Source organism: Diadema antillarum, unplaced genomic scaffold, assembly GCF_040938485.1.
Source record: "Diadema antillarum isolate AM-2024a unplaced genomic scaffold, OU_Dant_1.0 seq00000047_RagTag, whole genome shotgun sequence".
NCBI classification, from domain to species: domain Eukaryota; kingdom Metazoa; phylum Echinodermata; class Echinoidea; order Diadematoida; family Diadematidae; genus Diadema; species Diadema antillarum.
Window position 1 is genome coordinate 249,277 of NW_027271156.1, and position 26,516 is coordinate 275,792.

General features: G+C 38.0%; 1 protein-coding gene across 1 annotated transcript in view; it reads right to left on the reverse strand.

Annotated features, from left to right (window-relative positions):
• Positions 1-812: 812 nt before the first annotated feature.
• Positions 813-26,516, reverse strand: part of LOC139725485 (MAM and LDL-receptor class A domain-containing protein 1-like) — a 73,999-nt gene continuing 48,295 nt past the window's right edge. The window contains exons 17-28 of the mRNA XM_071636558.1: positions 25,309-25,419; positions 24,273-24,302; positions 20,756-21,085; positions 18,324-18,461; positions 16,869-17,110; positions 15,075-15,198; positions 9,871-10,008; positions 8,892-9,133; positions 6,899-7,022; positions 4,178-4,315; positions 1,394-1,632; positions 813-866 (exon numbers count right to left, since the gene is read on the reverse strand). Of these exons, the coding sequence (XP_071492659.1) occupies positions 813-866; positions 1,394-1,632; positions 4,178-4,315; positions 6,899-7,022; positions 8,892-9,133; positions 9,871-10,008; positions 15,075-15,198; positions 16,869-17,110; positions 18,324-18,461; positions 20,756-21,085; positions 24,273-24,302; positions 25,309-25,419 (1,910 nt within the window). The remainder of the gene's footprint in view (positions 867-1,393; positions 1,633-4,177; positions 4,316-6,898; positions 7,023-8,891; positions 9,134-9,870; positions 10,009-15,074; positions 15,199-16,868; positions 17,111-18,323; positions 18,462-20,755; positions 21,086-24,272; positions 24,303-25,308; positions 25,420-26,516) is intronic.

A 26,516-nucleotide genomic window follows, 5' to 3' on the forward strand; every position in this document is an offset into this window, starting at 1 on the left:
GTATAACTGCTTCCACATACACCTTCCATTATGATGTTGAATAGCTGGAAGTAGCTGTAGACATCCACCTGGAAAATTGCAAGTTTGATAACGTATCCTTGAGGTTTTTGAAAAAGTATGATGGATTGTGATTACATCTGGGGGGAAAAAGTTGTTCCTGCTACATCACATGTAGTATAATATTCATATCGAAACCGCGGGTTTCGACAGGATGAAGTCCGCCCTACTTGGCCAAGTGTTACGTACGTGTTGCGTTTCAAATACAGGGAATATTACGACTTCAAATTTACACACACATTGTAATTCACAGTAATATTTAAACTAAGATTTAAGTATTCAAACTAATATAGATTCAATTTGTATATTGTCATGTTTGTTTGTTTGTTCATTTCCATCTGAGAAGATGGCTGGATAGCCCATATTCATCTACGTTAAGCTGGTCTTCCATAGGGTCCAGTTGGATGTGAGGTGGGACCACTTCACCGGGTTAAACACCCCGCTCTTTGCAATGAATGAATGAAGCGGGATCTTTGACGTGCATGAGTTGTTACTCTCTCATACACGTGACCTCCATTTTATGTCCTATTAGAGGGACAGAGTGTTTTGCCTCTGACTAGAGGGGACGGTATGCTTTAATACACACAACACTGCTCAGTCCAGGTTCGAACCCGGGTCCTTAGGATCGTGAGGATCGTGAAACAGACGCGCTACCGACTGAGCCAACTCACTGCCCTGATGCATGAAATGCTGGTATCCTTTTTGCCTCACAAGCAAGCAGCTTTCGTGTTGATAATTCTTTGTCTTTACTTCTTTCATTCAGTGAGCAGAATCTTCTTGCTCACTGGATCGCTTTGTAAGATCAAACTCTTCCCAAGATCACAAATAAGGGTTATTCAGTAAATGACGACTGATCGGAATGATTTCAAGTATTATTATTTTACGTTTTGCGCTCATTGTATTGTGATGGAAATAGATGTAAAACATGTTAATTTTTCATACATTTTCAAACTAAAGAGAATCATTCATACTATGCTTATTACGTTTTTATAGCCTTTGTACTGACAGGTATTAGACTTGATTTGCACTCATCATTCATGCTATTTTCTTGTACCTTTCATCCAGTGCTTTATATATATATATATATATATATATATATATATACACATATATATATAAATATACATTGTGAAAAAGTTAAAATATAGTTATGTGACAGTTTAGGCAACTTTTTGGTCCACTTTCTGGGATCTTGGTTCATGAAATTTCATCAAAGAAAAAAAATATATAATTATATATACATGTATATATATATATATATATATATATATACACGTACGGGACGAAGAATCGAAATGTTATTAAAAGGAACAACTTTACTCATGTAAATACTTGCCTTTGCTCGCTGCCACATGTCGCCTTGTTCTCCATACATTGAGTACAACGTGTAAGTTGAATATCCCATTGTGTCTGCCATTATCACATTCAGCGTATTGATCGTGTTACCGTACATATGATACCAGAATGTCAGACAATAGGGTTCGTTAGTGTTGTTAGCTAGGTAGGCAGGGCTCCTTAAACGTGCAACATCTCCATCAGAACGCGGAGAAGTTTCAATGTACATGTAATTTCCATCTGCAAGGGAAAGTGAGATATGATATGATATGATATGATATACAATATGTGTGTATATGTGACCGTGCACCTCAAAACGAACATAAAGTCGCACACACTGATTTTGCGTGAGGACTGAAAATAAGTGAAATGGGTCAACCTAGCCGAACTTGACTTTTTCATATTTTCTGAAAGAGCGGGTCTTCTTTTACATTATGCTAAAATTTGGTATCATAAAACGGACAGGAAAGTGTGTTTTTTTAGCAGTTTATCTCGAACATTTTTGGTAGAATAGTGTGATTAGGTGTGCCTTTAGAATTCTTTTTTCATTTCTGAAAAACCTTGTCCACACTCTTCACTTTCAACTCTAGTAACTTTTGAAAGGACGACGCTACTGCTTTGAAAGTGGGCATTAATTATGGACAGAATGTGTTAATGAGGCGTGCTTAATTTCAGTTTAATCTGATAATCTCTTCATTGTTGTTACTCTGGTGGTTTACTTCCTCTTTTTTGTTCCATTCATCGCACAGCCAGCACGGTTTGATAAAGATTAAGCGCTTGAATAGACACTGTACTGCAGAGCCTCTTTTCTCAGTTCACACTTTTCCTGGGTTTGTGCTTTCTTTCCAATATTTAGATAGGTTAGGAGAGTCAATTTGGTTTGAGTTATACATCTTTTTAAAGCTTAAAGTCTGCTCTTTCAGAATATGGTCTTAACTAAAAATTCATGTCTGGCGACTTTTTGTTTGTTTTGAGGTGCAGGGTCACATATGGTATATATTCATGAATGGTACATTTGAAAAAAAAATGCGTATAGGCTCCTGGCTGGTGGGTGTGGAACTTGTTGAACAGTATTTAACAAAGTGAGCTGAAGAACACAAAAATGTCACATTTACGAACATAAATCTAAAAATGTCCGTCGCACACCAAAATAACTGCAAAACCGGGCTGATGGTGATCTACTGTGGAAAATCCAGTCACATCCATTAAAAAAGGGGTGATAACTCTGTAGCTATATGTGACCCTGCACCTCAAAACAAACAAAAAAAAAAACTCGCCAGACATGAATTTTTAGTTAAGACCATATTCTGAAAGAACAGACTTTAAGCTTTAAAATGATGTATAACTCAAATCAAATGGACTCCCCTAACCTATCTAAATATTGGAAAGAAAGCACAAACTCAGGAAAAGTGTGAACTGAGAAAAGAGGCTCTGAAGTACAGTGTCTATTCAAGCGCTTAATCTTTACCAAACCATGCTGGCTGTGCGATGAATGGGACAAAAAACAGGAAGTAAACCACCAGAGTAACAACAATGAAGGAATTAGCAAATTAAACTGAAATTAAGCATGCCTCATTAACACATTCTGTCCATAATGAATGTCAACTTTCAAAGCAGTAGCACTATCCTTTTGAAAGTTATTAGAGTTGAAAGTGAAGAGTGTGGACAAGGTTTTTCAGAAATGAAAAAGGGATTCTAAAGACACACCTAATCACACTAGTCTAAAAAAATGTTCGAGATAAACTGCTAAAAAACACACTTTCCTACCCGTTTTATGATACCAAATTTTAGCATAATGTAAAAGAAGACCCGCTCTTTCAGAAAATATGAAAAAGTAAAGTTCGGCTAGGTTGACCCATTTCACTTATTTTCAGTCCTCACGCAAAATCAGTATGTGCGACTTTATGTTCGTTTTGAGGTGCACGGTCACATATAGCACTATAAAAATTAACTGGAAGAGTATTAAGCAAATCTCATAGAGTATACAGATGTGAAGGGGATCTTTTTTTTTTTTTCGTAGGGAGATGAAAGCGCAATTAATGCCGTTTCCAATGAGGCAGAGGCCGCGTGCTCATTATACTATACTTTATTTTCCTGGATACTATAATGGCTTTGAATGAGTATGGAGGCACACTTCAAATCATCTAATAGGTAGGTGAAGAGGTACATTATTTAGGGTGTTTAAACTTATATACCATTGGAAGTCACCAAATATCGTACAAGCGGTGTCTAGATGCTATTTCTAGCACTTAGAAAGTCATACGCACACATTGTAATGAGAATTTTGTGAATCATTTGAATGCATCTTTAGCTGAGTAAAGCTCTACTAGGCATTCTTGATATTCCACTACATTCTAATGTAGACAGCGTAAACAGAAACATCTCCATATGACTTGTATATATACATACATAGAGATGCTTAAACACACACACACACACACACACACACACATATATATATATATATATATAGTATGTATATACAAGATTTTTCCTTTCATGTTTATCTTAATGAATATGATATGAATTAACATAAACATGAAAGAGAAATCTGAACTTATTTCATAGTTCTAAAAACGAAAAAGTACACGTAAGACGATAAAAGTTGGAGTACGAAAACTTTCGGAAGTTATTATGTTTGTATACAATAAACATCTTTTTTTACTTTTCATAGTCTCACAGACTTTTTGACCACAGCAGAAAACTAAGTGCACTAAGCAGAGCAATCATCATGGAATGCGATACCAATGCTCAACCTACGGAAAGACAAACCAAGATAGCTTACAGCCAGTGGTATGGTCCCCACTTGGTCCGGTATCTAACGATGGGGTACTTCCGTTATTACGTGACCAGTCGAAGTCATCATCCGTCTCTTGCACCCATCCACAGACACCGTATTCAAAGTCACAGTCGATGTCTTGGCCTGGGTCAAAATAATAGCGAGATAAAGGAAGAATAAGTGTCGTCTTTGACAACTATGATTATATCAAACTGACCGTAACGGTTAGACCAGAAAGGAAGTCTTTGAGGCTTCCTTGCCATTGCTGAGAACGTGTTCTCTAACTGTTGAGATCCACGGTTTGATTCCACCTTGCCGCTGGGCAAGACACTCTACCCTCATTGCTTAGTTCTTCAGAGATACAAGTACTTGGAGCCGTCGATCACGTGGTAACTTTCTTAACTCTTCCTCCAACACTCAAGAGTAGCAAGACCTTACGTCAATTTAAAAGGCTTTATAAAAAAACATATTTTCGATGAAATGTATCTGAAACTGTAAGTATAAGTATGCATTGTTTCCACCTCTGCCTCTTTTCTTCTCTGTTCATTGTATCTTTGACTTTTGTTTTATCAAATGAATTTGCATGATAATTGTTTAGTTGAAATGTATTGATAATTGTTTGTAGGGGATCATTTCCAACAAGCCTCTTGTGTGCTTTCTATGATCCCTCCATTCAAAATGTATAAATGTTCTAAGGCAATTGTATTTTGATATTTGTAGATGTTATGTTTTGATATGGAAATAAATGAATGAATGAATGAATGAATGAACTACAATGTAAGTGGTTTCTTGACTGGTCACGTCAAATAAGGTGCAACGAGCAGACAAACAAACTAACGAAGGAACTATACCAAAATGGGCCCGTTAAGAACCAGAAGTGTGCATTTAGTCAGTACAAAATCTCAACAAGCAACTCCAAGCAAAGTGTATACCAAATGACCTCCCTCTTGCTGCACGTAAACTGGCAATTTTGAATACAACATCCATAAACACGGTGGCGCTGTCTTTTTTCGAGTTCGAATTTCAACACAATGTCATGCTGTGTTGAAATAACTTTCCACTTGGTAGAATCATTCCTTGACGTCTAGGACATCCCCTCCATAGATATGCACGCGCGTGCGCGCGTACGCGTTCGTCGACTTTGTACCAATAATCCAAATGCTCCAAATGACCTGATACGTATGCAGAAAATGTTTGAGCTTGACTTGAGCATTTTAAACTTTCAAAGCGCGTACGCACACCTATGCGGTCTATAAATTTTAAAACATGAATGGATGATTATTTTTTTTCAAATGCACTCAGCAAAATAAGAAAGTAAACACTTTCTCAAGCTCATATTTCTCATAGAAAATTTGGCTAAATAGTAATGCTTTATATACCATCTTAAAAGTAATTTACTTGGCTATCAACCTGGTAGGTTATTTAAAAGGCAAACTTTACGCTTGAGCACACACATTAATTTTTCTCCTCCAAAGCACAAAAGTTAAGACATCCTATTATCTCTATAATGACTTTGTAGTCCACAAAGATAAAGAAAGGTAAAAAAAGAAAGGATACTAAAGAAAATTAAGACTCTTCTCTCAAATCCAAATTCAAATAGCATGGAAAAAGCAGTATTAACAAATATGGTAAAAATTTCAAATGTTATTTCAAATTAAGAAATTTGAAAATGATATTTAATTCTTGAATTTGTCTCATGAATCTTTAAATTCCTCAATCAAAATAATGAAATAAAACAGTCTGTCCATTTTAATAAGTTTCTGGCTTAATACTCCCCGTGTAATTTCAAGTTAGATTCGACAGAAAACTCTTATTTTCCCCTTTAATTTCTCACTTTGTTTATGTTTGAAGATATACAGAGCTACAAGGGGATAAGAACTTATTCTTTATATTTTATTCATCTCGCATTGTGTCAACTCGGTATCTTGTTATCATTGCTATATTGAAGGGCATTTGGGCAAATGAATGACAAAATGTCAATTTTTGCAATGTTTACTTTTGTGTCTTAAAAGACAAAAATCAATGTGTTTACTCGAATATGACACGATGATTTTGATTGAAATCTGCTATGAAAAATATGTGCTTGAAAAAATGTTTACTTTCTTCTTCTTTTTTTGTGAGTGTATAGCTTATACATGACGTAAGTTTCATTGAAAATTTTAATTCCATTAATGAGAATGATTGAGAACGTGATTCAGATAATAAAGTCATACTGACGTCACGGTTGACTGATAACAATGATACATTAGAACTGTTGTCTTTAGGACATGATACATAGATGACATAAGTTTCAAGTTGATATTCGAAGTACTTTTTCAGTTAACCTCTGTACAAGATTTGAGGAGAAATAAAAATGAATAAGGAAGAGGAAGAAATCATTACACATAGGAAAGGTGATCCGAGAGGATATAATGTTTCATAAAGAACCCTTTGAGTGGTTCACATTATACAAGCATGCTTTTAGAGGACCTCTCAATTTTTTCCCCTCTAAACATAACTATGCATTTTGAAAGTATGCATGGATATCTTTATTAATTTGTTAACTATCATTTATCCTTTGCACAGTTGAATGAATTCTTATGATATAACAATAATAGGAAGTAATTCCTGATTTATTCTGAGTTATTTTTTGTTGAAAAAAAAGAAGAATGAAAATAAATGAATTGAATTGCATTGAATGTTTATGACATCCGTTTGTTCTTCTATGTTTGTGAATAAGTTACGTACCTTGCGGTGGGCAGGACCCACTTTGAAGGGAAATGTCATCTATGGCAATGTCTCCTGTGTAGCTGCTTCCGCGTATACCTTCCATTATGATGTTGAATAACTGGTAGTAGCTGTACACATCCAACTGGAGAATTGGAAGTTTGAAAACGTATCTTTGAGGTTCTTCATGAAGTATTTAAGGGGTGTAATTGAATGTAGTCGGAACAAGTTCCTCGAGAAATCACACATACTCATACAGAAACTATGAGTGCATACCTGGATGAGAGTTCGCCCCTCATACCGAAAAGGGGTGGATATTACATTGAGAGGTCAAAAAGCATTACATTTAGGGTTGACATGACATGTATTATGTACATGATAGGGTTGTCTCCGGTTATCAAGGTGTATTACATTCAGGATTGTTATTACATTTAGCATTAAAATGTAGTACATTTAGGATTGGTATTGCACTTAGGGTAAAGGAGTACTACATTTAGGATTAAGATGTATTACATTTAGAGTGGATATTACATTCAGGGTGGTTATTACATTTAGGGTTGACATGTATTACATTTATGGTTATCTCCGGTTATAACATTTAGTTTTCAAATTATCATTTTAAAATCATTATTAGTTATTATTAGTTTAGTTTTGAAATTACTGTTAATTATATTTAGGGTTGGTATAACATCTAAGGTTAATGTATATTACATTTAGGGTCGTCATAACATTAAGCGTAAAATGTATTACATTTATGGTCGTCATCATATTTAGCGTAAAAATTTATTACATTTAGGGTCGTCATTACAATTAGCGTTAAAATGTGTTACACTTGCTATAGGTTTGTTATTACATTTAGGGTCGCTTTTAAATTTAGGGTTAAGATGTATTACATTTAGGGTGAATATTTAATTTAGAGTTAAAAGTTATCACATTTAGGGTTATTATTACATTTTTATGGTTAAGGTGTTTTACATTGAGGTTTGTCATAACATTTAGGGGTGATAAAACTGTGAGTGCCCACATGGATGAGAATTCGTCCCATATAGCCAATTCGTTACGTGTCACGTTTAATTTCTTTCATAAGCAAGGGGCGTTAGCTTATTAGCAGAGTAACCCTAGATCTTCAGGCACACGTTACAATTCAAACAAAATACCTAAAAACTTTAAGAACTTCATTTATGCAATGTCATATCACATGATATTCTCTGATATCCGCTTTACCGCTATGCGAGCAGGGGATGTTTCATAAAACTGTTCTTAAACTTACGAAGGACTTAAGAACGACTTGAACACGTTCTGACGTTATACTTATCAGAATTTCAATAATTCAGCACACACACAAAAAAAAAAAAATCACTAGTTGTTCTTAAATCGTTCGTAACTTTAAGAACAGCTTCATGAAACACCCCGGAACCGTTAATTTCAAGGATGTTGATACCAAATTTTCATTCACTTCATGTATATCAAATTGACAGTTGCCGATAAGCCATCGTTTCAGAAAGATGACAGCCCGTCGTCGAAACTGTCACAGGTAAATACAACTTTTGGCTTTGTCTATAAAGAACTCTTTATTCAAAAATTACATCATTCCTAGTTATTTGGTCAAAGTTCATATGGTGGGCAGCAACATTATCACCGCTCGAACAGTCTTTATTTGGTATATGTGCTAGGGTTAACCTTTTTGCTCTCCTGGTCTTTGTCTTGGATAGCTCATCCAAGATGGTGAAATGATATTGGTTATTAAGGGATATTTAGTATTCCGGGAAAAAAAACGAAAAATAAAAACACAGTTGACAAAGCGGAATTATTTCACCTAGTAAGTAATGTGGCATGCGACTTTTTTTTTGTGATGCACCGTCAACAGTTGTAGTTAAAGCAAAAAAGGTGTGTGATTGTTTACACAATCCGTTCAACTGTCATGTCGATGTTATAAATACCCCCCTAAAAAAAAAAAAAAAACCGAATAAACGAGACTAGATATTTAAATGAAAACAACTATGTCATAACTTACTCTTGCTTCATTCCACATGTCACCCTGTTCTCCGTATAGTGTGTACAACATGACCGTAGAATTTGCCATTGCGTCAGCCATCTTCACATTCAGTGTACTGATCGTGTCTCCGTACATATGATACCAGAAGTTCAGACAGTAAGTTTGGTAAGTGTTGGCAGAAAAGTAGGCGGGGCTCCTTAGACGGGCAATATCTCCATAGGAACGCGGAGAAGAAGTTTCAATGTACATGTAACTTCCATCTGTATGTGGAAATAGGAGCAGAGATGAATGTCTTCGTAAATAACTCTACACACATTGTTTATATTAATTCCATAGATTTGGATTGAAAAAATAAAGTAAGATTACGTACAGGGTTATGGCAGTCGAAATTGGTGGGGGTTGAACAATATCTCACGAAGCCTGCCAGAGAACAAGTAAGTGTCTCATATTCTGAATGTCCAAAAGAACCTCAAATGTACGTTAATTTTGAATACACCCTCCCATTGCACATAGACTGACTATGAAGCGGTACATTCTAATGTAGACAGCGTATTAAACAGAACCACCTCCATATGACTGGTATATATATACACACATAGTAATGCTCAAACACACACACACACACACACATATATATATATATATATATATATATATATATATATATACATATATATATGTATATATATACAAGATCTTTCCTTTCATGTTTATTTTAATGTATATGATATAAATTAACATAAACATGAAAGAGAAATCTGAACTTATTTCATAGTTCTAAAGACGAAAAAGTACACGTAAGACGATGAAAGTTGGAGTACGAAAACGTTCGGAAGTTATTCTGTTTGTATACAATAAACATCTTCTTTTTTTTTACTTTTCATAGTCTCACAGACTTTTTGACCACAAGAGAAAACTAAATGTACTAAGCAGAGCAATCATCGTGGAATGCGATACCAATGCTCAACCTACGGAAAGACAAACCAAGATAGCTTACAGCCAGTGGTATGGTCCCCACTTGGTCCGGTATCTAACGATGGGGTACTTCCGTTATTACGTGACCAGTCGAAGTCATCATCCGTCTCTTGCACCCATCCACAGACACCGTATTCAAAGTCACAGTCGATGTCTTGGCCTGGGTCAAAATAATAGCGAGATAAAGAAAGAATAAGTGTCGTCTTTGAAAACTATGATTATATCAAACTGACCGTAACGATTAGACCAGAAAGGAAGTCTTTGAGGCTTCCTTGCCATTGCTGAGAACGTGTTCTCTAACTGTTGAGATCCACGGTTTGATTCCACCTTGCCACTGGGCAAGACACTCTACCCTCATTGCTTAGTTCTTCAGAGATACAAGTACTAGGAGCCGTCGATCACGTGGTAACTTTCTTAACTACAATGTAAGTGGTTTCTTGACTGGTCACGTCAAATAAGGTGCAACGAGCAGACAAACAAAGTAACGAAGGAACTATACCAAAATGGGCCCGTTAAGAACCAGAAGTGTGCATTTAGTCAGTACAAAATCTTTGCTGCACGTAAACTGGAAATTTTGAATGCAACATCCATAAACACGGTGGCACTGTCTTTTTTCGAGTTCGAATTTCAACACAATGTCATGTTGTGTTGAAATAACTTTCCACTTGGTAGAATCATTCCTTGACGTCTAGGACATCCCCTCCATAGATATGCACGCGCGTGCGCGCGTACGCGTTCGTCGACTTTGTACCAATAATCCAAATGCTCCAAATGACCTGAAACGTATGCAGAAAATTTTGAGCTTGACTTGAGCATGTTAAACTTTCAAAGCGCGTACGCGCACCTATGCGGTCTATAAATGTTAAAACATGAATGGATGATTTTTTTTTTCAAATGCACTCAGCAAAATAAGAAAGTAAACACTTTCTCAAGCTCATATTTCTCATAGAAAATTTGGCTAAATAGTAATGCTTTATATACCATCTTAAAAGTAATTTACTTGGCTACCTATTATCTAATGACTTTGTAGTCCACAAAGATAAAGAAAGGTAAAAAAAGAAAGGATACTAGAGAAAATTAAGAATCTTCTCTCAAATCCAAATTCAAATAGCATGGAAAAAGCAGTATTAACAAATATGGTAAAAATTTCAAATGTTATTTCAAATTAAGAAATTTGAAAATGATATTCAATTCTTGAATTTGTCTCATGAATCTTTAAATTCCTCAATCAAAATAATGAAATAAAACAGTCAGTCCATTTTAATATGCTTGTGGCTTAATACTCCCTGTCATTTCAAGTTAGATTCGACAGAAAACTTTTATTTTCCCCTTTAATTTCTCACTTTGTTTATGTTTGAAGATATACAGAGCTACAAGGGGATAAGAACTTATTCTTTATATTTTATTCATCTCTCATTGTGTCAAATCGGTATCTTGTTATCATTGCTATGTTGGAGGGCATTTGGGCAAATGAATGACAAAATGTCAATTTTTGCAATGTTTACTTTTGTGTCTTAAAAGACAAAAATCAATGTGTTCACTCATGCACGAAACTTTCCTTTGTAGTGACCTACCAGGCTGATAGCCAATTAAATAATCAAAGCGGAGGAGGAGGAGGAGGGAGAGGAGGGAGTTCTATAAGAATCCGCACAGGTTCACAAAGAGGTTGTTTGAGGAAGGGGTTTCAGGAAGTTTAGAGGTGTCGAAGGAAGAGCTCGAGAGGCGTCTGAAGGCCACATACTGTGATGGGAGGAGAGAGGAGCCTTTTACTGGGGTGGCAGGGCTATTGAGGCCACAGGAGCCAGAGGTCAGCTTTGACTTGAGTGAGTTGAAGTTGTGGGAGGTTGAAGCCGTGGTTAAAAAGGCCCGAGCTGGTAGTGCAGCTGGGCAGAATGGCTTGTCCTACAAGCTGTTCAAGTACTGTCCTCGTGTCCGAAGGGTGCTGTGGCGGATCCTAAGGGTGCTATGGCGGGAGCGGATTGTTCCAGTCAGCTGGTGTGTGGCAGAAGGGGTATATATCCCAAAGGAGAGGGATGCCAAAGGCATTGGCCAGTTTAGGCCGATTTCGCTTCTCAACGTGGATGGTAAGATCCTCTTTAGTGTCTTAGCGAGGCGGTTGTCAGAATTTGTCATGAAGAACAAGTTTGTGGGCACCTCTATACAGAAGGCAGGATTCCCGGGTTTCCCTGGGTGCACGGAGCATGTCCAGATGATTTGGGAGTCAATCCAGAGGTGCAAACATGAGAAGGAGGATGTGGATGTCATCTGGTTGGATCTTGCAAATGCATATGGATCAGTTCCTCACAGGTATCTCAGCTTTGCTCTTGAGTTTTTCTGGGTCCCTAGGGTGATCCGCGAGATGGTGCAGAGCTACTACAGCCAGTTCAGGATGAGATTCACGACCCAGACTGACACAACAGAATGGCAAACGCTAGAAATTGGCATCCCCATGGGGTGTCCAGTCTCGCCGCTGCTGTTTGTCCTTGGGATGGAAGTGTTAACCCGGTGTGTGGCCCCGAGAATTGAAGGGTTGATGCTGGCTGCGGATGTGGTTGTGCCTTCGATTAGGGCTTTCATGGATGATCTCACAATCGTGTCTGGCAACGAGACCCAGGTCAAAGATGGCCTCCATAGGTTAGAGGAGTTGGTGGCCTGGACACGGATGAAGTTCAAGGCCAAGAAGAGCCGCTCAGTGTCAGTGCGGAAGGGGAAGGTGGTCGCAAGGAGATTTCAGATTGGGGGAGAAGATATCCCTCAGGTCACTGAGCAGGGTGTAAAGAGCCTTGGGCGGTGGTATGAGGGCAAGTTGAATGACAGGCACCGAGGAGTTCAAATCTATGAGAAAGTGGTGGAGTGGTTGAAGAGGGTGGACAGGACACTCATCCCTGGGAATGCGAAGGTGTGGTGCTGCCAGTTTGGCTTGCTACCACGGATCATGTGGCAACTGCAGGTGTACGAGGTGGCAGTGTCCAGGGTTGGGAGGATGCAGCAGAAGATGAACTCGTACTACCGGAAGTGGTTAGGCGTTCCAAGAATGCTTACAGATCTGGCATTCTTTTGCAGATCAGGCAGGTTGCAATTGCCTATGACGTCAGTGGTGGAGGAGTTTAAAGCTGGCAAGGTTAGGCTAGTGATGATGATGAGGGAGTCAAAGGACCAGGCAATAGCAGGAGTTAGGCCACCGATCCGCACAGGGAGGAAGTGGAGGGCGGAGGAGGCTGCGGACGAGGCAGTGGCAATGGCAAAGTGGAAGGAGATGCAGGGTGCGGTTCAGGTGGGTCGGAAAGGGGTCGGGTTTCATCAGGGTGTTAGATGGTACAGCAAGCAAGGTAGGAAGGGTAGGAGGGAGTTGGTGGTGGAGGCGGTTAAGGAGAAGGAGGAGGAGTATCGCTTTGCCAAGGCTGTACAGCAGGGAGTGCAGGGAGCATGGACTCGATGGGAAGGGGTGGAGCAGAGGAAGGTGTCATGGAATGACCTTTGGTCAATGTCCTCTGGAGCTGTGCGCTTCATGATCAGTTCCACCTTTGATGTTTTGCCATCTCCAGTAAATCTTCAGAGATGGGGCATTGTGGAGGATGGTGGATGCAGGGTTTGCAACAAGGCGAAGGGCTCACTAGAGCACATTTTGTCAGCATGTGGAGGTCTATTACAGGCCTATACATGGAGGCATAACCAGGTGTTGAAGGAGATGGCGGAGGTGGCGAGGGTGGCAGTGGAGGCAAGGAAGAAGAATGGGCCTCCTAGGGTGAGGGGAATCCGGTTTGTGAAGGAGGGAGTGAGATGCAGTGTGAGAAGGAAGGGTCAGAGGGATGATGGTGGGGGGATCTTAGCAGCGGGGGATGATTGGGAGGTGCGGGTGGATGAGGGAAACCGTACAGTGCCAGAGGAGGTGGTAGTAACTGCCCTTCGGCCGGACATGGTGCTGGTGGCTAGGTCTGTGCACAGGTTACAATGGTGGAGCTGACTGTGCCATGGGAGACAAGTATGGATGAGGCAAGGGAAAGAAAGCTGGATAGGTATGCTGAGTTGAGGGAGGAGTGTGAGAAAAGGGGGTGGAGAGCGGAGGTGCATACTGTGGAGGTGGGGTGCAGGGGATATGCTGGACGATCGGAAAGGAGGTGGGTCAGAGGGATGGGAATAGGTGGTAGGGACGGGGAAAGGTGGATCAGGAGAATTTGTGGGGCAGCAGAGACAGGATCTGCATGGATAGTAGGGAAGGCCTGGGGGGGGGGGGGGTGGTGGGAATAGGGGGTGTAGAGAGAGTGTGTCTGGAGTGAGGAGAGGTGATTGATGTCAAGCGTTTTCCTTTTTTTGTCTTGTTTTGTGATGTTTTGCTTTGTTTTGTTTTGTTTTGTTTTGTTCTTCTTTGAAATGCCATGGGGGTGCTGTCAAGGGGATCCTAACGCAGCACCGGCCAGCCAGGGGGAGGTGTACAGCACTTAAATGGCCGAAACACTGGTGATCCCTGGTGTGATGCTGACGACCCATGGCATTTGCGGAGTTAACATCCTTCCGTTTATTATCTGTTAATATCGTATATGACACGATGATTTTGATTGAAATCTGCTATGAAAAATATGTGCTTGAAAAAGTGTTTACTTTCTTCTTCTTTTTTTTTGTGAGTGTATAGCTTATACATGACGTAAGTTTCATTGAAAATTTTAATTCCATTAATGAGAATGATTGAGAACGTGATTCAGATAATAAAGTCATACTGATGTCACGGTTGACTGATGACAATGATACATTAGAACTGTTGTCTTTAGGACATGATACATAGATGACATAAGTTTCAAGTTGATACTCAAAGTACTTTTTCAGTTAACCTCTGTACAAGATTTGAGGAGAAATAAAAATGAATAAGGAAGAGGAAGAAATCATTACACATAGGAAAGGTGATCCGAGAGGATATGTTTCATAAAGAACCCTTTGAGTGGTTCACATTATACAAGCATGCTTTTAGAGGACCTCTCAATTTTTCCCCTCTAAACATAACTATGCATTTTGAAAGTATGCATGGATATCTTTATTAATTTGTTAACTATCATTTATCCTTTGCACAGTTGAATGAATTCTTATGATATAACAATAATAGGAAGTAATTCCTGATTTATTCTGAGTTATTTTTTGTTGAAAAAAAAAGAAGAATGAAAATAAATGAATTGAATTGCATTGAATGTTTATGACATCCGTTTGTTCTTCTATGTTTGTGAATAAGTTACGTACCTTGCGGCGGGCAGGACCCACTTTGAAGGGAAATGTCATCTATGGCAATGTCTCCTGTGTAGCTGCTTCCGCGTATACCTTCCATTATGATGTTGAATAACTGGTAGTAGCTGTACACATCCAACTGGAGAATTGGAAGTTTGAAAACGTATCCTTGAGGTTCTTCGTGAAGTAAGGGGTGTAATTGAATGTAGTCGGAACAAGTTTCTCGAGACATCACACATACTCATACAGAAACTATATGAGTGCATACCTGGATGAGAGTTCGCCCGTCATACCGAAAAGGGGTGGATATTACATTGAGAGGTCAAAAAGCATTACATTTAGGGTTGACATGACATGTATTATGTACATGATAGGGTTGTCTCCGGTTATCAAGGTGTATTACATTCAGGATTGTTATTACATTTAACATTAAAATGTAGTACATTTAGGATTGGTATTGCACTTAGGGTAAAGGAGTACTACATTTAGGATTAAGATGTATTACATTTAGGGTGGGTATTACATTCAGGGTGGTTATTACATTTAGGATCGTCATTACAATTAGCGTTAAAATGTATTACACTTGCTATAGGTTTGTTATTACATTTAGGGTCGCTTTTACATTTAGGGTTAAGATGTATTACATTTAAGGTGAATATTTAATTTAGAGTTATAAGTTATTACATTTAGGGTTAAAATGTATTACATTTAGGATTATTAGTACATTCTTAGGGTTAAGGTGTTTTACATTGAGGTTTGTCATAACATTTAGGGGTGAAAAAACTGTGAGTGCCCACCTGGATGAGAATTCGTCCCATATAGCCAATTCGTTTCGTGTCACGTTTAATTTCTTTCATAAGCAAGGGGCGTTAGCTTATTAGCAGAGTAACCCTAGATCTTCAGGCACACGTTACAATTCAAACAAAATACCTAAAAACTTTAAGAACTTCATTTATGCAATGTCATATTACATGATATTCTCTGATATCCGCTTTACCGCTATGCGAGCAGGGGATGTTTCATAAAACTGTTCTTAAAATTACGAAGGACTTAAGAACGACTTGAACACGTTCTGATGTTATACTTATCAGAATTTCAATAATTCAGCACACATACACACAAAAAATACCTAGTCGTTCTTAAATCGTTCGTAACTTTAAGAACAGCTTCATGAAACACCCCGGAACCGTTAATTTCAAGGATGTTGATACCAAATTTTCATTCACTTCATGTATATCAAATTGACAGTTGCCGATAAGCCATCGTTTCAGAAAGATGACAGCCCGTCGTCGAAACTGTCATAGGTAAATACAACTTTTGGCTTTGTCTATAAAGAACTCTTTATTTAAAAATTACATCATTCCTTGTTATTTGGTCAAAGTTCATATGGTGGGCAGCAACATTATCACCTCTCGAACAGTCTTTATTTGGTCTATGTGCTAGGGTTAACCTTTTTGCTCTCCTGGTCTTTGTCTTGGATAGCTCATCCAAGATGATGAAATGATATTGGTTCTTAAGGGATATTTAGTATTCCGGAAAAAAACACGAACAATAAAAACACAGTTGACAAAGCGGAATTATTTCACCTAGTAAGTAATGTGGCATGCGACTTTTTTTTTTGTGATGCACCGTCAACAGTTGTAGTTAAAGCAAAAAAGGTGTGTGATTGTTTACACAATCCGTTCAACTGTCATGTCGATGTTATAAATACCCCCCCCCCCCAAAAAAAAAAAGAGAAAAAAAAAAAAAAACCGAATAAACGAGACTAGATATTTAAATGAAAACAACTACAACTATGTCATAACTTACTCTTGCTTCATTCCACATGTCACCCTGTTCTCCGTATAGTGTGTACAACATGACCGTAGAATTTGCCATTGCGTCAGCCATCTTCACATTCAGTGTACTGATCGTGTCACCGTACATATGATACCAGAAGTTCAGACAGTAAGTTTGGTAAGTGTTGGCAGAAAAGTAGGCGGGGCTCCTTAGACGGGCAATATCTCCATAGGAACGCGGAGAAGAAGTTTCAATGTACATGTAACTTCCATCTGTATGTGGAAATAGGAGCAGAGATGAATGTCTTCGTAAATAACTCTACACACATTGTTTATATTAATTTCATAGATTTGGATTGAAAAAATAAAGTAAGATTACGTACAGGGTTATGGCAGTCGAAATTGGTGGGGGTTGAACAATATCTAACGAAGCCTGGCAGAGAACAAGTAAGTGTCTCATATTCTGAATGTCCAAAGGAACCTCAAATGCACGTAAATTTTGAATAAACCCTCCCATTGCACATAGACTGACTATGAAGTCACACTGGCGGTACTCTATCTGTAGGAAATTTGACTACCTAAATTTCCTCCATGGAAAATTATAAATGAATACTTCTCAGCAAAAACCGAAATTAGGAAAGTATTAACAAAGTTGTACTGAGGATGGACATAATGAAGTGGGTGATATTCCGTTCTCTGTATTCATACTCATTGTTATGGGTAATGATGACTCTTTGCTATCTGAAAGTGAACCGGTGTTCAAACTAGTATGGAAGCGTACTTCACATCATCAAAATGAGATAACATGCATCATTTGGGGTTTCAAAGTTGTATAGTGCTGAAAAGGCAACAAACATCGTACAAGCAGTGTTTCGATGCTGTTTTCAACATTTCGAGACAGGAACAATGCAATCACAGGTCTTACTTGTTAACAGAACACACTGATTTTGGCACCAAAATGAGACATGAATCGTTGAAACTTAAAGGGACTTGTGAGGTCAAAGGAAGCATGTGTGTCATCACTGGAAGTCATTCTTTGTGCCAATAAGGCGCACATTCTATCTTTAAAACAATCTTTTCTTTATCTTTAAGTGAGTTAAACTGTGCTGGTCATTCTAGATATCTTGGAGTAATTCCTTATGTTGATACCGTACACACACGCCCAGGCCACTAGCACAATATTTTTATTAACACACAAACACACACAGAAACACACACACACACGCACATTTTTATACATACTAATTTCACCTATATTGATTTCATTATTCTACAAGATACACGTACGAATGATGTGGGGTCTTAATGCAAATTTTCGGAAATCATTATCTTTGCATAAAGGCTTTCATAGCAGTGCTTATCACTGCTGTTATACTCACACACTTTCGAAGTGCAATAGACAACAACACATTGCATCAAGAAGAGCATCCCTAGGGAGTGTGATACCAATGCTCAACCTACGGAAAGGTAAACCCAAATAGCTTACAGCCGGTGGTATGGTCCCCACTTGGTCCGGTATCATACGATGAGGTACTTCCGTTATTACGTGACCAGTCGAAGTCATCATCCGTCTCTTGCTCCCATCCGCAGACACCGTATTCAAAGTTACAGTCGATGTTTTGGGCTGATAGTTCAGAATGATAGCGAGATATAAGGAGCAATACGTGTCTCCGTTATAGACCAACAGAATGAACCATGATCTTTTAACTCTATTACAAAGCCCAAGCTATTTTGACCATTCCCATAGGCCCACGGGGTAAGAGGACATTGTGAACATAATTTCTTAATTACTCGATTTATCACTGTGATATCACATAGGTATAACAGCTCAATTCCTACGTACCTCTACTTTTGAACATTCTAAGGGTCATCCAATGGAGTGATATTCTACGCAATATACAAAATACATAGGACATTTGCTGAACTTGGTATTTCCTTTATATTTTCTGTAAGTGGGGAAATGACCAAAGAAAATGGGACTCCATCGGGATTCCAACCCGAGACCTCCGGATTGCTAGCTCGGTGCTCTACCAACTGAGGTATAGGAAGCCCTATAGTACAGTGTCTGTCCCAGAATACCTTACAGCAATTCTCAACCCTCGAATGGTCAGGAGCTATAGCAGTGTGTTTTGTGTCACGCACATGGTGCCTCAGTGGACGGCCTGCCAACTTCGCATATTCTGCTCAAACGCACAAACCCGCCCAAACCGATCGATAAATCGCCTACTGCCGCAGTACAATGAAAGCGTTTCTTGCGCTTTTGATCCTCTCACATACAGCTTGCATTTTATGTGGTGATTGACTATCAAGCGGTGTTCCCTACTGGATTTGTGTGTAAATTCTTAGTTTCTGTCACTGTTTTGTGTGCAAAAGTCATGCCTTTACAGTAATGTAGCTACTGGTCATTCGAAAGAAAAATCAATCTTAGATTCGTCATACGATTTACATTAAAGCAAAGCTTGATATTCTGAATTTTCTCTACAACTTTGCTCACTATATGTTCAGCTTAACAGAAACATATAGAAGTTATATAGCTTTGAAAAACATAATGTTTTCTCAAAGCAGAAATACCTTTGTGTTTCAGAATAATGTGGCACACAGGGGTTTCCACCATGGCACATAAGGAGTTGAACCTGATATAAACCTGAAAGGATTATTCAACTTGGGGATAAATGCAAGGGATCACCAAAGTGATGCAGCTTTTTGAGTAGGGCCCTATGTCAAAAATGGGATTCTATCGGGATTCGAACCCGAGACTTCCAGATTGCTAGCCCTGTGCTCTACCGACTGAGCTATGACAAGCACTAGCACAGTATTCGTCCCAGAAACCCTTAATATTTTCTTTATAATTTGAAATATCAATGTGATATCTGACACATAAAAACATCAACTAAAACTCTTTGTGACCCTATACCTTTGAATTCCATTCAAATCCGGATAAGCCGGTGAAAAAACAAACATTGTTTTCAAATCCGGATAAGCGGATGAAAAACATCGTTTACGATTGAAATTTCACTACATGGTTTTTATGCCATGAAGTACACCTATTAGTTTATCATTGTTAACTGAACATTAATGATTTAATGGATGAACCCTGTTGTCCGTTTATCACATTATTTTGCCTGGTAATGCTTACAAGTTTCTTGAAGATTGTGTTATACACTTCAAGTACTTAGCAATGGAAAGAGGCGAGGCAAATTGTTCCGGAAGGATAATGTTATAAGCAGTATTAGAGCTCGGAAACAATTCTTCGTTGAGACTGCAACTGGACATTTAGCAAGTGTGAGATTAAACATAACTCTTGTGTAAATGAATAACACCTCGATATTACTGATATCTGACATGGTCGTACTTTAAATTGTTATACCTTTTTCATTAAATATGCTATGATAATACTACCGATAGTGACGTTAAGTCCTTTATCTTTGTCGTCTTTCCACGGTGACAAATTAGATAAGACTAACATTTTGATTGAGTATAGCACAGGGAAATTGAAAAAAAAAAATGAAGGAAACATTTCCAACGCACCCCCCCCCCCCCCCAAAAAAAAAAGGAGAAGGGAAGTATCATCAAGTATGGAGACAGGGAGCGCAACATTTGTTGTTGTTGTTGTTTTTTCATTTCGTTGGCTCTGCTAAGGTGTTAACCCTTTATGCACCAATGATTCAAATTTGCACAAATTTCACACACATCTATGAATAGGAAATTAATGTGGCACGTAACAGGTTATCTGTAATCACGAACAGAAGGGAAAAAACATGTATTAACGAGATGTAGACCCAAAACTCATAAAAAATGTATATGTTTCATGATGTGTATGTTTATGTTTATGTGTATGTATATGATTGTTTATCAGAAGAATATCAAATAAATATGCCATTCTACGATACATCCTGACTTGCGGACTTCCCCGCTCACCATTACTGATGTCACAAAAAACTCCAGCGTCCTCGCTGTGAGAGCAATCGTGCGAGCCAAATCCATTGTGCGCACATTGGTTGAGGTCAGTCTCGGAGCCAGAGCATGCGACCTCGTCCATCCAGATCGGCCCATTCCCTTGTCCGAAATAGGCCATTCTCGGTGCCGACGTGGCGCTGCTGTACCCGAGCATCTTGCAAATGACATTAGCGTCATTTATATCCCAGTTATCATCGCATACTGTTCCCCACTGGTTATTGACGAAAACTTCCACTCGACCTTCGCCGGACTGAGCTCCCATCAAACGAACTCCATCCACTCGTGGTGTTCCTATGGGAGTACAATTTGGGCATACAGAAGTAAAAGAAACTGTCTTTCCTTTTACTTCCTCATATCATATCAATATACTTCTATAATATTCGCATGACAAAAAGGACTAAACTTAGAATGTATAGTCTTGGAACATTAAGGAAAGCTCGGATCTCCCCTATGATATGATATGATTTGATTTGATTTGATTGGGTTTGATTTGATTACATTTTTTGGGTTCATGTATTATCATTGTACATGCTCATACATGAGTGGTGACATACATTATTCATAGACATAATGCACTGTTAGGCAAGTGTTTTTCTTCATTGCCTTTTCCATGTACAACAAAACGTAGTAGCAACACAATAAATAATACAGAAGGGCTAAAGCTTAAGCTTAGCTTTATTTGCATAATATAGGGGAGGGGTGACTTGGGTAGAGATAGTATAAAAGAAGGGAAAATGAAAGCAGATGTCTGTCTGGTTTCAATCAAGGTTTACACAAAGTTAGATCACCTGGATCACTGATTGCAGAGAGGCTTGGCAAAATGTTTGTCTACGAGATACAGGGGATAAAAGTTACAGGTTGCTTAATACCTGCCCGCTTTGAATTTGACCAGTGATACCGGTTGTCACATACAACAACCCAAAAACAAACACAAACACACACACAAAAAAAACCCAACCTAACCATGACTTTAAATCTGCTTGGATTGCTCGATAAGATATCTACGGCTCAATGAAGCTCAGGTAACAATCAATCGTCTCTGTGGTTGATCGTTACCATCTCATTTCTATCGCTTCATTTTGTACAAATTGCTTAGATTTCAAGAATATTATATTATTTACTGTACATCCTTGAATGTGTTATACTTGCTTGATACCATCACAAGCGGAGTGTTTGGTGAAGGGGAGTATGAAAAGCATAAAGTTAATTTGACAAACTCATGATATCAGAAACGTGGGGTATGATATTATTTTCATATCTTGTGCACGTCGGGTTTCAATGAAATCTTCACAACTGTCTTCGCCTTAGTTTACACTTTTCACTAATGCAAGTTATGACATGACAAGTACGCAAATTTGCAGGAAATTAACATTTACCGTTACCTCAGTTCAATTTAATTCAATTCAAATGAAATTTTATTCTAAAAAAATAAAAAAACCACACGTTTATATTGTCGATGCAAGTTCGGGGAAAACATTTGTTCAGAACGATTGTGTTATTGGAAAAGAGAGGCCCACGTATAACAGCCAAACTTGTAGAAATGTGAGTATAAATCGGACTAACAATATAAAAATGCGTAAAGTAAACCACATAAAGACACAGAAATGACAAACTACAAGAGGCAAGAGGAAGGGAGAGGGCGATATAAGGAAAGGAAAGGAGGTAGGACATAAAGGAAGGAAAGACTAATTGTAAGGTAGGAGAGGTTCTCAGCACATGTACAACTATTGGCAGACACCACCCATTGGCTTGAGAAAGGTAACTGACTTTAAAAAAAAAATGCAAGTGTGATGACAAAGATGTAATCCAAATACAATGTACAATGAAAAAAAGAAACCCAACTAGAACTGTTTTTAATTTGTTCTTGAATACAACAACATTTGGCGCACATTTTGGATCATCATTCTCTGGATCTATAAAAGCTTGATCTTGTGTAAACAAGATTATTCTTAGCGAAGACGATGAGGAGAAAAGTTATGTGAATTTCATGGGATCGTCTTGTAGGGTTATTTTAAATACTGATAATTCTACAAGAAATGCATTAATATTCCCGGCAGGCATCGTTACAGTTTATCATTCCATTACATTGCTAATGATCAGATCGATCCATCGTTACATTGAAACTGCCGGCTACTGCACTGATACCCTACTACGATTAACATGAAAAAGATTAAAAACAACGTAAAATGACTCCTTTTATTCTAATTTAAATGAGATATTATTGTATTTTGACACATGATCAGTGTTAACCTTTATGATATTCCGTAATACACGACTCTAATCACACGACATTTTGATATTTCAAGGCCTTTATCCTTGCCTGTGGAAAAAAAAAAGAAATGTTGCTTTTGGAGTTGAACAGCACTTTCAACAATTTCTGAAAAATATTTTAATACCCTTTTTGTGTTTCTTATATTTCTCGAATGTTTAATCTCATATTTCAGAAAAAGAGCGTATTGATTGTTCCCGAGAATATGCTACTTGTATGCTGAAATAGTCTCCACACCAAGTAACAAATCTGCAACAGTGTAAACTACGTCTAAGTAAGATTTGCGTACAGCCGCGTCTACGGCGCGTTATTTGGTGCAGATCACACTAAAAGATACAGAATACACTGTAGAAGACGCGCATTGAATGACTACCCAGATAAGATGTCAGGCAAAAAAAAAAGGGGGGGGGGGGCTCGAGTAGCAGATAATTTGTGACCGTGCACCACAAAACGAACAAAAAGTCGCACACACTGATTTTGTGTGAACACTGAAAATAGGTGAAATGGGTCAACCTAACTGATCTTGACTTTTTCATATTTTCTGAAAGAGCAAGTCTTCTTCTTATACATTATGCAAAAATTGGGGATCATGAAACGGGCAGGAAAGTGTGTTTTTTAGCAGTTTATCTAGAGCATTTTGTGGTAGAATAGTGTGATTAGGTGTGTGTTTTAGAGTCCCCTTTTCATTTCGTATAAACCTTGTACACACTCTTCACTTTCAACTCTAATAACTTTTGAAAGGATGATGCTACTGCTTTGAAAGTTAGCATCAATTATGAACAGAATGTGTTGATAAGGCACGCTTAATTTCAGTTTAATCTGATAATCTCTTTATTGTCGTTACTTTGGTGGTTTACATCTTGTTGTTTTGTCCCATTCGTTGCACAGCCAGCGCGGCTTGGTAAAGATTTAGCGCTTGAATAGACACTGCACTTCAGAGCCTCTTTTCTCAGTTCACACTTTTCCTGTATTGTGTGTTTTCTTTCCAATATTTAGATAGGTTGGGAGTCCATTTGATTTGAGTTATACATCATTTTAAAGCTTAAAGTCTGTTCTTTTAGATTATGCTCTTATCTAAAATTTCATGTCTGACGACTTCCTGTGCATTTCGTGATGCAGGGTCACATTGATAAATGCATGGTGAGAGAGAGGGGAAAAGCTTTGAAATGATTATATGCAGTGACAAGAAGGAAGAACTAACAACTTTACCAGGAGTCGTAGAAACAGACAATCCGCCAGCTGGGGAAGACAAGAGTAAAAACAAAAGTTTCGTTCTGATAAGCTGTCCGTTCAAATGGCGAAATTTAAAATCATCAAACTACTCAAGTACAGTGCGTTTATAAAATTACATTAACCCGCTTATCGTTTTGTATCTCAAGTTCGAACATATTTATATAACAGTATATTACCCGTGATACATTACTTTTAGTGTTAACATTGCATGGTGGGAAAAAAATATTGTGAAACTATATATCTTTTGGCATGATTTTATCATGATTTTATCATGTTCAACATAGTTTTATCATTTATGGAGGTTAGATACGTAATTACATTCCAAATAAAAAAAAAAATTGGCCTCTGGTCGAAACATTATTTTTTACTATGAAAATCCTGCCCAGTCAGAGAATCTTTCCCGAGGGTAAGAGTAATATATCATCACGCTGGTAATTTGCTAAATGTATCTCTAATTCGTCACTCGCATATTTTTCAGTGTATGAAATGGTGTCGCTTCCGCTCATTGCATTGACGTAAATGACGTGTTTTTTCCACCAAGAGAAGACTGGTTAGGTTTTCACGCACCAAAGGAATGGATATCGTGCACCGCAGACCATGCATATACTATTGGCGCGTGATATGGTGTGAGTAAAAGAAATGAACTTGTGAACTTTATGAACTTCAAACAGTGATTAAATCCAACTTACTTTGCTGTTAGTCTTGAAATAATTTGTGAAGGATATAAAACAAAATGTGCCAGGCCAATGTTCGAGTCACCGGTTAAATTTCGGGGCTGCACCTCTCAGAACATAGCGCTGTCGAAGTCACCTCATGTACGTAGTTTTAACCAGAACCTCTCAGGCCTGGTACATTAAATGTGTGTATGATATACCTTTCAATATTGCACTTTGAAAAAAAAAAGTGATTGATATTTACAATAATTGGTCTGCACATTTTATCTATGATATGTAAAATACGCGGATGTATCACAAAGTTTGATTAAAAAAAAGAAAAGAAAAGAGAGAAATACCGCATCCAAATTCGTCACTGCCGTCTGAGCAATCGCTCCATCCGTCGCATCTCCACGAAGCTGGTATACACTCATCATTGGAGCACTGGAATGAATTGCCATCGCAAATGGCTGTGTCGAGGACAGAGACACAATATATTATATATAAAAAAACGACAATAAACAGATTTATAGCAGTTAACATCTTTGCTTTAAACGAGGCAATCGAGGAGCGTATGTCTATTAAATTGGGGTTGTTAAAAGAATAAAACATGACAGAACCCTGCTGGTAAGAGCACAGACTGTTCCCAGTGTGTTCAAGTTTAAATAGTCGTTCATGTGAAAACACTAGAATTTAAAAATATGAATATCATTTCACACCGTGTTGTGGTTCAAAGAGTTCACGTAATAACGATCCATTTTCCTGCTGGAAAGAATACAGTGTCCCACAGTGTTGAAAACACATTGTGAGCACAGTGTGAAATCTCTTTACACTGTTAAATTTGAGGGTTTTAGCAGTGTGAACACAATGTGAGTCATGAATTCACAGTGTGCAACAAGGCATTACTATATGAACACTGTGTGAAAACCACGTCACAGTGTAAAATCATCTTCACACTGTTAAACACTGTGTTTCTTTCCACTTTACACTGTGAACTGATGATTCACAATGCGTTCACGTTGTTAAAACACCTGAATTTAAAGGACAAGTTCACCTTCATAAACATAAGGATTGAGAGAATGTAGCAATATTAGTAGAACACATCATTGAAAATTTGAGGAAAATCAGACAATCCGTTCAAAAGTTATGAATTTTTGAAGTTTTTGTGCAGTACTACCTGGATGAGAAGACTACTGCAGTGTATGAATAACTTAGATGTCACATGCGTACAACATATAAGGAAAATATAAAGAGAATTTCACAAAATTCCATCTTTTGAAAAAAGTACACATTCCTCTGACTCGTTATCGACAAATGTTATGGGTAATATTATTCCCCCTGCCCTTAGAAAGAGGCAAGTCAAGTGCTCTTTTATTATGTGAAAAAAGTGAAAATATGTTGAATTTTCTTTTACATTTTCTTTATACTGTTGTACGCATATGACTCACAAGCTGTAGTAGTCTCCTCATCCAGCGGTTCCAACACAAAAAAATTAAAAAAAAAATCATAACTTTTGCATCGATTGTCCAATTTTCCTAAAACTTTCACTGATGTGTTCTACTAATAT